The following is a 15193-nucleotide window of genomic DNA, read 5'->3' as shown; positions in this document are numbered from 1 at the left end:
ACCCTTGGTTCACCCTGGTATTAAGATACTCTGATATTAAGCTACATTATTAAAGGGCAATCATCAGAGAGTGGGGATGGAACATCACCTCCCTCCTCACACAGCCAACGGCCACGTTGACCCCACAGGGATGTCTGCAAAGGGCTACAGCTGCTCTGAGCCACCCCTGCTGCAAGTTTGCTTCTGTCTGGCCACCAACTCACCAACACTCCTGTCTTGGTCACGCAGCACGGTAAGGCCTGGCAGCTACCAGAGCTCTTTGGTAATTGCTAAAGCTGTGCAGGGAACACACGGCAACCTGAGAAGTAAATTCCAAGCAGGACTTCTTGCACTCATTCCCCAGAGCTCTGCTGGGCCACATGAATCAGGGGAGTTCAAATTCACCCAATGCTCTGAAATAGAACCACCACCAAAGAACTAGATCAAGCAGGAACACAAGCACATACTGACAAGGGCTTTCTCCAGAGCACAAAATCCACCTCAGGCCACCCATGACCTAAGACCTACAGGAGGGGGAAAGGAAAAACCACAAATGCTCTTTCAACACCAGCCCTAACAGCAATCCTCACTATCCACCTAAGTTCAGTGATCCAAACATCTGTTCCAGAAGTGCTCTCCTCAGCTTTAGGATACTCAAACCCTCAATCCTACCTGCCACTGAAGGGGCTTAAGCAAGTTCAGGACACTGAAGAATGAAGAACACTGCCATCAAGACCGCAGGATCAGGAGCTACACACCCCACTCTGTTCAAACACACCACAAACCAGTATCGTTCTATTACCAGAGGGAAAATACCAGCACTTAAAAATCAGCCCTTGAACTGTGACAGTTTCCAGGCTTATTCCTAATCCTTTCAGCTTCACTTTTACTTTATGAAGTAGCCAAAACCAATAAATCTTTCTAGCTAATTGTGTGGTGGAAGGGAAAGCTGAATAAGAAAATAAGTGAAATTGATTTACAAAATCCTGTAAGGAGAGAGAAACACGCGCTCACTGTGGGTGACTGCCAAGAAAGACAGCCAGCAAGTGTATTTATAGTAGCATTTATAGAATAGCTTACTGAAGACAGAAAGACAGAAGCAGCAGGCTGTTGCTTTGCAAGCTGGTACAAAGCTTGACTTTCAATTTGCAATTAAAATCCACCTAAGTCCAGTAAGTTTGGCAGTGACTCGTTACCAGTTACATACAGTAAAATGCTTACCGGAGAAGTCAGGATTAAGGTTGCTGTAATGAAAAGTTATTTTCGTTGTAACAAGTTTATAAAAATGCAAGAGCACAGCAAGATTACACTGTAAGGCATCATGTATAACCCCAGCAATGAGCTTTTGGGCCTCTGCTGAACGCAACAACTGGAGGTAGGTGCATAAATAGAGTGCTTGCATATTCAATAAGAGAGTCCTGGGCAAGGGGCTACCAAAAAAGCTCTTTATTGCAGGAACACCACTACCACCACGCTCCTCTCCATCCACGACCCGCATCCAGCCTAGCAGGTGTCTGCAGGTGACTCCAAGCAGATGCTGTAAGGCTCCATCACCCGCAGGAAAGCAGCGGAGGCCGCCCAGGCTAAGGTGACAGTGGCCAGGGGGGCCGCGGGGTGGGAGGCGGCCCCGAGGGGGGCTCAGCGCAGCCGCCGGGCCTCGCGTTCTGACTCCAGCAGGGTGAGGACGTCACCCTCGCGCACCGGTCCCTTCACATTGCGGATGATGGAGCGGCTCGTGTCGTCCATGAACTCCACACGCACCTGCGGGCCAAGACGGCGTCAGGCCGGCCCAGTGGCGCCACTCCCCGCCCGGGCCCAGACCCAGACCCAGCTAGGCCGAGGCCCAGGCCCACTCACCTGCGTGCACTGCCCCTGCGAGCCGGTCCGGCCCAGTACCTTGGTGACCTGCAAGGAGGAAGCAGAGGGTGAGCGCACGCCCCCGGTCCGCGACCCCCCCCGCCCCCAGCGGCCCCCAGCGCCCTACCCTGGCCAGCTTGATGGGCTGCACGCGGCTCGTGTCCATGGCGGCTCCGCGGCTCGGGAAGGGGGTAGCTCCGCCCCGAGCTGCCTTATATAGCGCCAAGTCTCGCGAGACCCAGCGTGCCCCGCGCGCTCCCGGCACCCCCCGCGGCACCCCTGTCCTTCACAGCGGCTAAGATGGCGACCGCCACTCGCCTCATCCAGCGCTTCCGCAATTTCTTGGCGGGGGTAAGGGGGGCCTCGGGCGCCGCTCTGTGATGCCCCGCGCAGTCGGGCAGTGGCCCGCGGGGGGAGCGGTGCCCGGCGCCGCCTGAGACGCTGTCGCCTTGCCTTGCAGCGGAACCTGCAGGCCAAGCTGCCGCTGCGCTACACGGAGATCTCCAAGAGGTGCCGGCGGGGCGGGCCGGGCCGCGCGTTTCGGCCTGAGCGCTGAGGCTCGCCGGCCGCCGCTGACGCTCTGGAACCGTTCTCTGTCTAGAACCCAGCCGCCGCCTCGGCTCCCGGTGGGCCCCAGCCACAAGTTCGCCGGTAACTATTACTGCAGCCGGGACGGACGCCGAGAGTCTCTGCCGCCCATCGTGGTCGTGGCGGCGCAGAAGACCCTTGCTGCGGGGGCGCAGGCTGGCAGGTGGGTCCGGCCCAGTGGGTCCCGCAGCGCTGCTGCTGCTGTTGGGGCTGAGCTGCTGCGAGCCTTGTCCGATTTATGCTAGAAGTGCAAAAGTCTTGCAATAATAAGTATTGGGTTTCCCAGGTCATCAAAGAATGCTGGGCTAAGTCTTTGCTGGAATTAGCGAGGTGGCTGGAAGCTGACTTAACAAAGTGCTCTAGCTCTAACAAAACCTATGCTCCTGATTAAATCAGGCTTTCGTAGTGTTACTAAAGGCTCTTCTCTCTTTTCCTTCCTCTATCCCAGTTCAGGCTCTGCAGTGTCAGCAGCTGAGAAAAAACCAGTGACGCCAGGACCAGCGCTTAAGAGGTGGGAAATTTCAAAAGACCAGCCCTATTTGTGAGAAATAAAGCGTGATGAGGCTGGATGTGCAGGTCGCAGTTCGTTATGAAGCAGCACTCTAATAGGAATACCTGTGGTGGATTTTGCTACAGTGATGCTGTGTGGAACTTGGCCTAGTGCTGATAATGCATGAATAATAAATATATTTAAAGCTGTGGTTATTCCCTTCCCACCCCTTTTGTCTGTTCTATTTAAATTATCCAGATTGCTACTCTAATATTGGTAATCTCTGGGTATAAGGTTTTCTTGAAGGGACAGCAACATAGTACGTGTATTTGAGCTTAGGCTTGGTAGATTTGTAAGCTACAGCCAAGATACCACTTCAGGACAGAGCTGTGTGAAACACCCTAGCCATAAAGGACCTGACACTCCAATCTTGTGATGAGGCACGAATTAAGTAGCCTGCGGCACTCTTTCTGCAATTGCCTGATATCCTTAACAAGCCGTGCTGCTGCAGATGCTGAGCGCTGTAGCCCAGTCTCAATGACAACAGGTCACCTGGGCTCCCTCTGTGATGACCTGGCAGTTGCAGTGAGCTACGCTGGTTGTTTTTCAGCGAACTGCTGGATTCTGTGCGTGTTCCCTGGAGCTGTTGGGCACCGGAGGAGTGCCAGTGCGTTTACACCAGGCCTTTGCCCAGTCATCTGCCTGCCAGCAGCATTTTCAGCTCACTGCCTCAAGGAGAAAGTTTAAAAAGCCCTTAAAAACAGAAGCAGGGAGGAGCGCAGGTGGAGCTGGGCTCCAAGGCAGCCGAGGCTGAAGCGAGCTGGGGACGAGCAGGGTAGGCTGGCTCAGGGCCCTGGCTGCCTGGGGGGCGCGCCTGCCTTCCCATGGAGCCGAGGGAGGCGGTGAGGCACCTGGTGGCCCACAGGCAGCAGGGCAGGGCCCCGCCGAGGCCCCGCAGGCAGGGCAGGGCCCCGCTACAGCGGGCGCGGGGGGGGGCGGGGCCTCTTCAAGGGCACGGGCCTGCGCCCCGCCTTGCCGGCCGCCCCCTTGGTGGCGGTGCTAGCCCACGCACGCGCCCTGCCACGCGCGGCCGGCTTTATACGGGCGGTAGGGGCGGTGGCCGCGGGCTCGCGGGATGGCGTGGAGGGCGCTGGTGCTGCCGCTGGTGCTGCCTCTGCCGGTGCTGGTGCTGCCGCCGCCGCCGGGGAACGGTGAGCGGGGCCTCCAGGGGGCGTGCCTGCGGCCGCACTGTGTGCCTATTGGCTCCCCGCGCGCGTGCCCTTCGCTCTTATTGGCTGGTGCACTCGTACGCCCTGCGCGCGGGATCCAGCGGGCGGGGGGGGAGGGGATCTCGGCGGGCAGCGGCCGGGACGGGGGGGTCCGGGGGGGCGGGGGGATCTCGGCGGGCAGCGGCCGGGGCGGGGGGTCCCGTGGCTGCCCCGCGCCCCCTGAGCGCCTGGCGGCCCCCGCAGCATCGCCGCCCGCCTGCCCCCCGGACCGCTTCCAGTGCGCGCCCGGCGACCGGTGCTTCCCCCGGGACTGGCTGTGCGACGGGCACCCCGACTGCGAGGATGAGGGCGACGAGTGGGACTGCGCGACGGCCACCTCGGCGGAACCGAGCCCTGAGGGCGCCCGAGCGACACCCCCGTGGGGCTCGGCCGTGCCGCCCACCGGCAGTGCAGGTGCGGGGCTGGGGCAGGGGGCGCTGCGGGAGCACCGGTTGTGCTCGGGGCGGCGGGGGGGGCGTGTGAGCCGGACCGAAGCCCTTCAGCGCCGTCGGCTGTAGCCCCCTGAGCCCACCGCTTGCCCTGGGTGGGGAGGCACGGACGGGGCGATGCCGCTTCGGGGGCGCCCGAACACCCCGGGACGCCCCTGGGAAGCGCCTCTCCCCCCTGAGCTGCCCCGAGGCGGGGGGACACTCCGGGTCCCTACGGGCACAGATGGTCCTGGGGGCCATCTGTGCCCGCTGCCCTTCCACGGACCCCCCCGGTAAAGACAGTCCTGGGGGTGCTGCAGGGACCCCATTGCTTTGGCCGCAGTTGGGGTATCCTGATGCCACGAGGACAGGTTGGGATGCTGCAGCTACAGCTGGAAAACTTCCCAGCCTTCCCTCTTAGGCGTTTTCCAGTTTTTCCTTTGATGTGGGCTAATGGTGCCAAGGGGAGATAAGGTTGCTTACACTGAAAACCTGAAAACGGCTGTTGGCCCTCCTGAAACTGGGAGCTCAGCCAGGTTGGGATCGGTGGATGCCGATGGTGAGGCGAGCTGGAAGCTCGATGGATTTCACATTTTTTCCTCACAGAGGCTTCAGCTGCGCCGGGGGACTCTGTGCCAGCCAGGAGCCAAGGCTGCCTGTGGATCTTGGTTGTTGCAGGTATGGGAGACCGAGCGCTGCACCGTGGGCTTGGGATCTAAACCGAGTATCCCGATGGAATTAATTCTAGACCTGTCTCAGGAGCTGCTTTCGTTTGGGCAGGGGGGCTAAGGGAGGCCTTACACCGTAGCGTAGTTGTTTATCCGACTCGAGGGCACTGTGTCCTTGGAAAGGCTGTTATTCCCTGTGGTCTGGCACTAACGCTTCCCTTCCCTCCATCTCTTAAGCTCGAGGGAAGCTGCTGGTCCCAGGCTGTTGGCCAGCGGTGCTGAGTGGGTGCAGTGAGTGGTTCTCTGCATGTGCGCTCTCCTCTAGTGCTCCTCAGCATCCTGGTCGCTGCGGGTTCTATCGCTGTCTGGGGCTTCTCCAAAGCAAAAACCAGACCTGACGTCTTCAGGCTTGAAAAAACATCCAGGGAACAGCTGGTGCCTGACAAGAGCCAGACAGGCTCATTTCCCCAAGGGTAAGTTTCTTGCATCCCCTCTGCTCTCTGGGCGTGAGGGAGAAATGCCTCCTTGCCCTGTGTTTCCAGCTTCTAGAACTTTCCCCTCTGAGCGTAGCTTTTCCCAGCTGTTCCTGTTGCTGGTCACCCACATGCTTGGGGTTTCATCCTGCCTTACCTTCCTTCCTCGCCATCAGGCACGAGTGCTCTTGCTGAACTGCAGGGATAGTTGCACAGCCTCATCTGAGAAGGTGCTGGCTTCTTCCGAAAGCGATGTGCTGGTCCCCGTCCCTCCTCTGCTGCCGAGGATGCTGAGCACTCGCGAGATACTGATGATCCGGCATGGGTGGTTTTCCCCTACTTTGCACAAACAGAAGTCGAACCAGGTTTCTGGCCAAAGGGTTGACAATAACTGGGGATTTTTCTGTTCTTGTGGCAGGGATCCTTACGACGAGGTGGGAAGATGGGGTTAGCCTGGTCTCCCTCCTGCTCACCACAGAAGCTGACTGAATTGGACATAAGCTCTCAAGTCTGGGTCGTTACACTGGAATAGCAAGAGGATACTCCCCTTGGAAACTGGTCTTAGATTGTGGGACTGCTTGGGCTCTGACCTTCCCCGGTGCTGGGAAGTCATCTCTCAGAAAGGTGGCAGAAATTTCTTCCTTGTTCTTGCCTCCAAAGGCTGTTAATGCTGATTATCACCAGTGTGGCCTTGGATGCAAAGCTTTTATTCTCCATGAAATGGCAGGTGCGATTGTTTCCTCCCACTTCCAGCCAAGAGACTTTTTTTCACCTGCTCCGTTCTCCCCCCTGGATTTTGTCAGGGAATAGGGACTTCCTTATCCATTTCAGCAGGAGCTCAGTGACTCCACATGGACACATACTCCATGTTTGCGCTGGTGTTTTAGTGCCGCTCAGTCCCATGTGCTGAAAAGCATCCTGCCTGCTCTGGCTTAGCACCGCTGCTCCGAGCCAGCTGCTCAGCACGCTGCCTCCCACCAGCATCTCCATCCTCTGCAGAAGGTCTCCATCCTCTGCAGAAGGTCTCCATCCTCTGCAGAACGGCACTTTCTATCCCAGTGCTGAACTCCTAAACTGCTCTGGGATGTTCAGCCTGGAGAAAAGGAGGGTGAGCAGAGACCTCCTTGCTCTCTGCAACCCCCTGACAAGGGGCTGTAGCGAGGTGGGGGCTGGTCTCTTCTCCCAGGTAACAAGCGACAGAACAAGAGGAAAGGGCCTCAGATTGCACCGGGGGAATTTATATGGGTTAGTAGGAAAAAATTCTTCGCCAAAAGGGTTACTAAGCATTGGAACAGGCTGCCCAGGGGGGTGGTGGAGTCACCATCCCTGGAGGTATTTAAAATATGTAGAGACACAGCCCTTGGGGGACATGGTTCAATGGTGGCTTGGCAGTGCTGGGTTAACGGTTGGACTTGATGATCTTAAAGGTCTTTTCCAACCTAAACAATTCCATGTTGCTTCTCTTAACGCTGTTAGTGGTGCCTTCCTTAAAACTGTTGCGACATGAGCGGTGTCCTTCAAGGGTCCGTACTGGGACCAGTGCTACTAATATCTTCCCCAGTGGTGTGTGGAGTGGGATTGAGTGTGCCCCTAGCAAGTCTGTGGGTAACACGAGGTCTGAGTGACCAGTTGATCCCCCTGAGGGAGGGGATGCCATGGGAACTCCATGAAGTTTAATAAGGTCAAGTGCAAGGTCCTGCCTCTTGGTCAGGGTGATCCCTGGAGAAGATCCTGATCTTCTTGGAGAAGAGAAGGCTCTGGGGAGACCTCGCTGAGCCTTTTTGATATATAAAGGCGGCTTGTAAGAGAGATGGAGAGAGGCTTTTTACCAAGCCCTATAGCAACAGGATGAGTGGCAACAGTTATAAACTGAAAGAGCGTATATTTAGATTGGACATAAGGAAGAAATGTTTTACCGTGAGGATGCCCGGAGCAGCTTGGATGCCCCGTCCCTGGAAGTGTTCAAGGCCAGGTTGGAGCAACCTGGGCTGGTGGAAGGTGTCCCTGCCCACAGCAGAGGGGCTGGAGCTCGATTTTTAAAGGTCCTTTCCAACCCAAACCCTTCTGTGTTTCTATGAGTTTTTGACTGTTCAGCCTTATCTTTTTTTTTTTTTTTTTTTTTTTTGTTTGGGTGGTGTGGTTTTTTTTTTTGGCAGCTTGAAATAACTCATGTCTTGGATGAAATGCTGTCTGTGCATTGTGGCATGGGTAGTGCTTTCTAAACTGCGCAGTGCTGTATACACTTCAGAAGATTGCTGACAAGTGCCTCCAGTGCTGACCACGTACTTCTTGCACGAGTGTTCACTAAGTGCACAAAAGCTGGACAAAAAAGCTGGAAAACTGCTGCCTTGGCTGCTGATCTCTGTGCCTTGAAGGGGAGAACTTGCCAAGCAGACACCGGTCATCAGCCTTAGAGCAGGAGCCTTCCACTCCTGGGTAGTGCGTGTGCGCTGCTGTATCCCACGGGAAAACCTGTATGTTATGGTGTGGAGTCCCGAGTTATTCTGGTGCTGCTAGTTTTAGTACCGAGAGGTCATTTGCGAGAGGCTGCACGCAACCTTGCTCCTCTTTCCGTAGGGACAATTGGAGGAAGCCGTTGGTGAACACCACGGGAGAATAAAGAACTTGAAACGAAGGAGTCTCTCGATTATTTTTTATGTATTTATTTGTTTTTCTTGGATTTGTGCATTTGCTTGAATTCTGTAGTTTGGAAGCTGGGGACCGCACCACCTTCAGATTGTCACGTCCTGGGAAAGAGGACTCACGGTGGGTGGGCTGGCGGTAGGGAAGGTGGGTTCTGCTGTGCCTGCCTGGGGCTGGAGTGACTCCAGCACCCCTCGGCTGTGATAGAAAAAGTGAAATCTGGGGAGCAGAGTGAATGGAGGGGGTGGAGATGGGAGGAACAGCTGGCACCGGGGTGCTCCTGCGGAATAGATGATGGGTGGAAAGCTTCGTCAAGGACAAGGTGAAAAACTTCAGGCTGTGTGAGCTTGTTTTTCTTTATTAGAGCAAGTGGATGGAGCGGGGCACCCATTGGAGCAGCAGGGTGCCTCAGAAATCCCAGCTCAGCCCTAGACAGGGTCCCTGTGCTGTCGGGGCCATGTGGTGGAGGTCACCTCTTGCCAGTCTGTCCCACATCATCCTCTGAGCTCAAGCTGAGCCCAGACAGGCCGTCCTGTCGCACAGGGCAGAGCCCTTGTGCTGTGTGATGGGAGCAAAGCTGCTGGGCAAACTGGGCGCTGGCAGCCTCTTCCCGCTGCAAGGTCCTGTGGGTTTTGCTTTATGGATCCCCCAAGCTGGATGTCTCAGGGTTGCAAGAAAGACATTTTTATGGATCTTGTGCCAAAACTCGGGGCCATGTTTGTGACAGCAATTTCCCTTCCTCTGTCTGGTGCCAGAAGCGTTTTTGTTTTCCTAATCCCCAGGCTCAGAGGCTTCAATTGTAGCGGAGCCTGAGCTGCTTTTCAGCCTCGGAGCAGCTTTGTGCTCCGGGTCTCTGTAGTTAATTAGATCAGTTCATGGAAATCAACGGGATGTTTTAGGTGCTCAGGTGGGGTTGTGTTCCAGGGTGAGACATCAAAGATGGGTGTGTTTAACCTTGGTTCCCCTTTTACTTGTGAATCCCCAGGGTTATTGCCTCCTCTTCAATTCCAGTAGTTCAAGGGGGGCTTCTGCTGGATGCTTGCACCTCTGGAGCCCTGCTCCATGTTCCTGCCCCTGCTGTGGGGCACTGGAGCCGGTGTGGGGAGCCGGTGGCACCAGGCACCGGTACGGGAGCAGCCGGTCACGCCGGGACCCGCTCGGGCACCGCGCGGAGGGTGAGACTGTTCCTTCACCTCTTCCCTGCAAATCTGTGCTGGGGGGTTTGAGGGACGAGCTGGGGGGTCACAGCCATTTCCCTCCTCTAGGCTGTGACAGCTGACAGGTCAGGGGCAGCTGCATTAGCGCTTGTGTGCTTAATGAAGGACCGGTGCCCAGAGCAGCATCTGCTGTGGGGGTACAAAGCTGGTACAAATCCTGCGTGTCTGCACCGTTCCGTGCCTGGCAAGGGAGGGCTTCCAGGGTTAAACCAAGGCAAGTTCACGCTCTCCTTTCAACTTGCTGTCCTGGATGCCCTCCTTGGGAACAGGGTAGCGTGTGACAAACGCTAATAAGAACAGAATAAGGAAAAAGAAAAGCGCAGAGCTGGAAATAGTCGCTTACATAAAGGGCTGGTGCTTCAATCTCATTATTGTCTTAAGGATCGGACACTTAGCTGCCTCCGACTCCTACAATGCAAAGCACAAGCTGATAAGCAATCGGCTTTGGGACCTGGCGGGTGCCACATGGCACAGTGACATGGCCAGTGCTCACTGGGCTAGCAGCTCACCACCGCTCCTCTGAGCTCCCAGTGCCCATCCCTGCCAGCCTGCGCCTGGTGGGAGCATCCCCATGCATTGGGGGCTGCTGCCCCCCGGCCCATAACGGGAATCGCTGCTTGGCAGGGTCGGGCACTATGAGGCAGCTGGGGATGAGGCGTGCAAGTCTGTCGGCCAGCCTGAAGATAGGGGACCGCAGGGGCTGCTGCCAGACACCGGAGGAGAAGAAGGTCCACATCCCCTTTGCGCAGGACAGCCTGGTGAAGCAATGGAGTTCCATGCAGAACATGACGGACAGAAGCGAGGAGAAAAGCAAGACTCCTGTCCAAAGGAACAAGTACCTGCTCAACATCAACGTGGGTGGCCAGTTGTTCCAGATCGCTTGCAAGGTGGCGGCCCAGTATCCCATCACCAGGCTTGGGAAGCTGGCCCTTTATACCGACCCTACGAAGAAGATGCAGCTCTGTGATGACTACTCAGTGCAGAAGAACGAGTACTTCTTCGACAGAGATCCTTCCATTTTCCACTACATCTTCCACTTCTATTGCAGTGGGGTCCTGTGGATAATGGATGAGGTATGTCCCAGTAACTTTGTGGAGGAGACGGAGTACTGGGGGATCCATCTGAAATACTCCCAGCGCTGCTGCCGGATCCTGTTTGAGGAAAAGCAGGATGAACTCAGCGAGTACCTGAAAATACAAAAGGAGCTGGAGGCAGAGCTGGAGCCCCTGTCCTCAACGGTGCAGTTCGAAGGCAAATTTCTGGGGCGGTTTCGGAAGATGATCTGGAACCTCATTGAGGATCCATACTCTTCTGTCGCAGCCAAGATCATTGCTGTCATGTCGAGCTTCTTTGTGCTCATCTCCATCATGGGCATGACGCTGAGCACAGTGGAGGAGATGAAACACAAGACAGGGAAGATGTGGATGGAGCAGCTGGAGATGATCTGTGCCATCTTCTTCACCTCCGAATACCTCATGCGGCTCATCTCCTCCTCCAGCCTCAAGAACTTTCTGCGGGCGGCGTTTAATGCTGTAGACCTGGTGGCCATCCTGCCCTTCTACGTCCAGATCCTCTTTGAAAATTTGGATGAAGGAGACATGCTTTACCATGAGGAACTGCACAAGATGGAGAATGTGAGCAAGCTGGGCAAAGTACTCAAGCTCATCAAGCTCATGAGAATCTTCCGCATCCTCAAGCTGGCACGCCACTCCACCGGCCTCCGAGCCTTCAGCTTCACCTTGCGCCAGTGCTACCAGCAGGTTTGCTGCCTCCTCCTCTTCATTGCCATGGGAATCTTCACCTTCTCCGCTCTCATGCACTCGGTGGAACATGATGTCCCAGGCACCGCCTTCACCAGTATCCCCTGCGCGTGGTGGTGGGCAGCGGTAAGGTGTGAGCACCTTCCCCCAGGGAAGGGGTCTGGTGGGGCTCTGTGGGCAGGGGCTGCCCTGGTGCTGGAGCGATTTGCTGTTGGTGCTGGCCGGGAGGCAGCAAAGGGCCCAGGTTTCCCACCAGCTCAGCGATGGTGGGAGTCCCAGAGCCCTGCACACTCTGAGAGATCAGAGATTGCTCGGAGGTTCAAAAGCCAGTGCTGGCGTGGGATGGTGGGACAGAGGTGGTGGCCTGGGAACAACCTCCAGGGCTGGGTTCGTGGCAAGGGGGATGTCACTCGGCCCGGGCTTTACCTGCTGTGGGACCCGTGGCGGGTGGATGTGGTTCAGACCCCGTGGCACGGGGACAGCCACCTGGGACACCCACGGTGGCCTGGATGAGCTGGGGAGGCATGAGGGGGTCAGAGCTCCTGGGGCTGAGCCGGGGACCCTGAGGCCACATGTGGAACCAAGGAAACACGGTCACAGCTTGCCTCAGCCTGTGTCCTCAGAGGGGGCAGAGGGGTGGGCTGCAGCCCCTGTTTGCGGCCGTGCTCATGCCGGGAGCCGGCAGTTTGCTGAGCCAAGCGCTGTAATAAACCTGGGGTGACCTCCCATGCGAGGAGCCGCTGAAGTACTGGAGAGCCAGAGGTTATGAGGGTGGTTTGATTTGTGGATAAAATGACCCCACAGGTCACTTCTGCTCTTACAATCCCCCTTGGCCACTACCGGCTGCCCGCTTCAAAGTCAACCCTCCTCGAGGAAGTGCAAAATCGCTCGGCAGGATCACCAGATTGGAGTATTGGAACGTCCCCGGCTGCCCCTGCCCCTGGTCCGCGTGGCTCCGTGCGAAGCCTGGACCCCTCTGCCTCCATTCCCAAAATCCCGCTCCCCTGTCATCCCAACGCGGTTCCTCTGGGCGCGTTCCTGGGCAGTGCCTCCGTTTCCCTCGGAGGGAGGGTCTGGGAAGCTTCATTCCCGTGGGACTGGGCAGCTTACGGCCAGGAAGCGCTGGAGCCGTGGCTCCATGGGGTCAGGAAGCTCCGGCAGACAGCCTGGCTGCTGGGAAGGGTTCAACTCAGCTGGGTTTGGAGAGACACATGGAAGGAGGAGGGAGCTGGGGGGCTTGCCTCCAGCCTCTGCCGCTGGGGCCTCATCCAGCCCTCTCCTGGGGCTCTCTGAGCTCCGGGAGCTGAGCCCAGCCATGCAGGCAGCCGGAGCAGGGCACAGCGCCATTCCCAGGTGGTACCTGGCTCCCCTGCAGCAGCAGGGGGAGGGGAGTCCCAGCACTGGTTTTTTTTTTGGGGGGGGGGTGTCTGCTGGGCTCGTTCTTGTGGGATTTTATCCTTTCCTGTCCTCGGCCAGGTCAGCCTCTCCACTGTGGGCTATGGAGACACGGTGCCCGACACGGTGCTTGGCAGGATGGTGGCGTTTGGCTGCATCTCCTTTGGCATCATCCTCAACGGCATGCCCATCTCCATCCTCTTCAACAAGTTTTCGGACTACTACGCCAAGCTGAAGGCCCACGAGAACGAGACCAGCCACTCACTGAAGATCTCCAGGAGGATCCGCTTGAAGGAGCGAGCCCTGCACAAGCTGTCTGAGTGCTGCAGAGCCGACCCCCGCTGTCACCACTGATCCCCCCCCCCCCAGACACCCCCTCCACCCCGCTCTGCCCCCCCTCCGGCAGGTCCTGTGCCCTGGGGAAGCCCCGTGATGTGCGGAGCGAGCAGCAAGTCACAGCAGCAGCTGGGGGAGCTCTGCTGCTGTTTGGGGAGGGGGTGGAATGTGACGGTGACAGTGCTGTGACCCTGCGTGCTGACCCCCATGTCCCACCGAGCCATCGGTAAAGTACCGGCCACGTGGGTGGCCAAGGTGGCATCTGCCCAGCCTGGGCTGGGCTGTGGGCACCCGGAGGATACAGGGTGACCTGTGGGATGCACGAGGTGAGCCGTCACCTCCCTGAGGATGGCAGAAGGGGACCACCCACGGTGAGGCAGGAGCTGCTCTGCTCCCTCAGTGAGACACACGCAGCCCCCTCCCCAGGTGGCAGCCCTGGACCCCTACCTGGCTGGGCAGATGTTCAGCCCAGGCTGACCGAGTTTGATGGGGGGCTTTGGGTGAAAGGCCACAAAAAAGGTGGCAGCCCCACATCCTTCCAGCTAAACCCACCACCCACGGAGCCTGGGGGGACGGTCCTGGCTCAGGGTGGGATGCAGCGGGAGCCACGGGCACCCTGCGGCCGCAGCGCCGGGAGCTGGACCACCCCCAGGAACAGGCACTCAATAAACCAGGGCAAAACCACTCGCCGTCTTGGATCGTTGGCCAGCCACTCTGTGTCATTTGGTAATGAATTCGGTCACCCAGCTCATCCCTGGGGGGGTGAGGAGGGGCCGTCCCGTCCCCAGGGCTCACAGCCGCCTCTCCTGCCCATCGGTGGGAGGATGGGGTCTGCGTGTTGGGTTTGGGGTGGGGAGCCTGGCTCTGGCTGCTCTGGAGGAGGGTCTGGGACCCCTGCGTCTGCTCAGGGCGTGTGGGCTCTGCCCCGCGTTCTCATTGCCGGGGCAGAAGGGAAGGATTTGCCCTCTGGGGTGACACCAGGGGGGATTCGCCCCTTCCCCTGTGTGGGAGGGGGATGGGGACCCCAGGGTGCAGGGCAGGCAGCGGTGGGGTGCTGGGTAAGCTGGTGCCTGCCAGGTGGGGTTTGGGTACTTGCAAGGTGGGCTTGGAGAAGGAGAGCTGCTGGGGGGTCCTGGTGGCAGCCGGGGACACGGTTCAGCTGCTGCTGCTGGAAACTTGCTGCAAAGTTTCAGGGCTCAGCAACGGAACCTCCCCCCCACCCCAGAGACTGCGCCCCCCACCCCAGAGGCTGTACCCCTACCCCAGAGACTGCACCCTCCACCCCAGAGACTGTGCCCCCCACCCCATTGTGCCCCCCCACCCCAGAGACTACGTCCCCACCCCAGAGACTGTAACCCCTACCCCAGAGACTGTGCCCCCCACCCGAGACTGCGCCCCCTACCCCAGAGGCTGCAACCCCCTACCCCAGGGACTGCACCCCCCACCCCACTGTGCCCCCCCCCCACCAGAGACTGCGTCCCCCACTCCAGAGACTGCGCCCCCCACCCGAGACTGCCCCCCCCCCCCGAGACTGTGCCCTCCTACTCCAAAGACTGTACCCCCCACCCCAGAGACACCGTGGCTCGGCTCGCACCACCCCTCCCTGGGCTTGCAGGCTGTTTGCTCGCCCCCGGCCACCCTCCCCAGGATCCCGGGCGGTGGTCCCACAAGCAGCCCCTCGGAAAACAGCACTTTTAATAGTTCCTCTGAATTCATTTTACAAGTCACAAAAATGCAGCAATGTACAGACATTTACAGGACACTGTACAGGCGGTTTCTGTCATATATTAGTGCTTTTGCTATATACATATAGTACAGCCTGCGGGAAGGCTCTGCGTGGGGCAGGGGACCTGCCCCCCTGCGCAGGGCACCCCAAAAGGGAGCTGTGGCCCTGGGTCGATTTAATCAGAGCTTGTCCCCTGGGCATGGTGGGGACCTGAGGCCACCTGGAGCAGAGCTGGGTACCCCCTTGCTTTGCTCGCCCTGGGCTCTTCCAGAGGGTTTTGTGGGACAGAGCCCCCCGCGGAGATGCTCTGGAGGGAGCAGGAGCATCCTCCACCACCGCGGCGTTGTCACCTTCCCGCTCCTCCT

General features: G+C 58.2%; 4 protein-coding genes across 6 annotated transcripts; 3 read left to right on the top strand and 1 right to left on the bottom strand.

Annotated features, from left to right (window-relative positions):
- Positions 1 to 1410: 1410 nt before the first annotated feature.
- RPS28 (ribosomal protein S28) lies at positions 1411 to 2083 on the bottom strand. Its single transcript, XM_040591795.1, has 3 exons — positions 1964 to 2083; positions 1837 to 1884; positions 1411 to 1740 (listed from the first exon to the last, which is right to left on the bottom strand). Exons 1-3 carry the CDS (start codon positions 2000 to 2002, stop codon positions 1618 to 1620), a joined length of 210 nt encoding a protein of 69 aa, XP_040447729.1. The 5' UTR covers positions 2003 to 2083; the 3' UTR covers positions 1411 to 1617.
- A 2-nt stretch (positions 2084 to 2085) lies between these two features.
- On the top strand, positions 2086 to 3129 carry NDUFA7 (NADH:ubiquinone oxidoreductase subunit A7). The gene is made up of 4 exons (XM_040591794.1): positions 2086 to 2187; positions 2297 to 2346; positions 2438 to 2587; positions 2873 to 3129. The coding sequence occupies exons 1-4, from the start codon at positions 2137 to 2139 to the stop codon at positions 2967 to 2969; spliced, it is 348 nt and encodes a 115-aa protein (XP_040447728.1). The 5' UTR covers positions 2086 to 2136; the 3' UTR covers positions 2970 to 3129.
- Positions 3130 to 3948: 819 nt separating this feature from the next.
- Positions 3949 to 6489, top strand: CD320 (CD320 molecule). Of its 2 annotated transcripts, none has more exons than XM_040592950.1 (5): positions 3949 to 4125; positions 4387 to 4596; positions 5217 to 5288; positions 5604 to 5751; positions 5928 to 6160. In XM_040592950.1, the coding sequence occupies exons 1-5, from the start codon at positions 4050 to 4052 to the stop codon at positions 5944 to 5946; spliced, it is 525 nt and encodes a 174-aa protein (XP_040448884.1). In that variant the 5' UTR covers positions 3949 to 4049; the 3' UTR covers positions 5947 to 6160. The 2 variants fall into 2 exon arrangements, with proteins under 2 accessions (XP_040448884.1, XP_040448883.1); XM_040592949.1 differs by lacking the exon at positions 5928 to 6160 and adding an exon at positions 6170 to 6489 and having other exon boundaries at positions 3954 to 4125.
- Positions 6490 to 10026: 3537 nt separating this feature from the next.
- Positions 10027 to 13786, top strand: LOC121088018 (potassium voltage-gated channel subfamily V member 2-like). 2 transcript variants are annotated; one of them, XM_040593611.1, is made up of 2 exons: positions 10027 to 11502; positions 12848 to 13124. In XM_040593611.1, the coding sequence occupies exons 1-2, from the start codon at positions 10247 to 10249 to the stop codon at positions 12999 to 13001; spliced, it is 1410 nt and encodes a 469-aa protein (XP_040449545.1). In that variant the 5' UTR covers positions 10027 to 10246; the 3' UTR covers positions 13002 to 13124. The 2 variants fall into 2 exon arrangements, with proteins under 2 accessions (XP_040449545.1, XP_040449544.1); XM_040593610.1 differs by having other exon boundaries at positions 10030 to 11497; positions 12848 to 13786.
- Positions 13787 to 15193: the final 1407 nt, after the last annotated feature.

This window comes from Falco naumanni, chromosome 4 (genome assembly GCF_017639655.2).
Source record: "Falco naumanni isolate bFalNau1 chromosome 4, bFalNau1.pat, whole genome shotgun sequence".
In the NCBI taxonomy this organism is placed as follows: domain Eukaryota; kingdom Metazoa; phylum Chordata; class Aves; order Falconiformes; family Falconidae; genus Falco; species Falco naumanni.
This window is presented reverse-complemented; position numbering and strand designations above follow the sequence as displayed.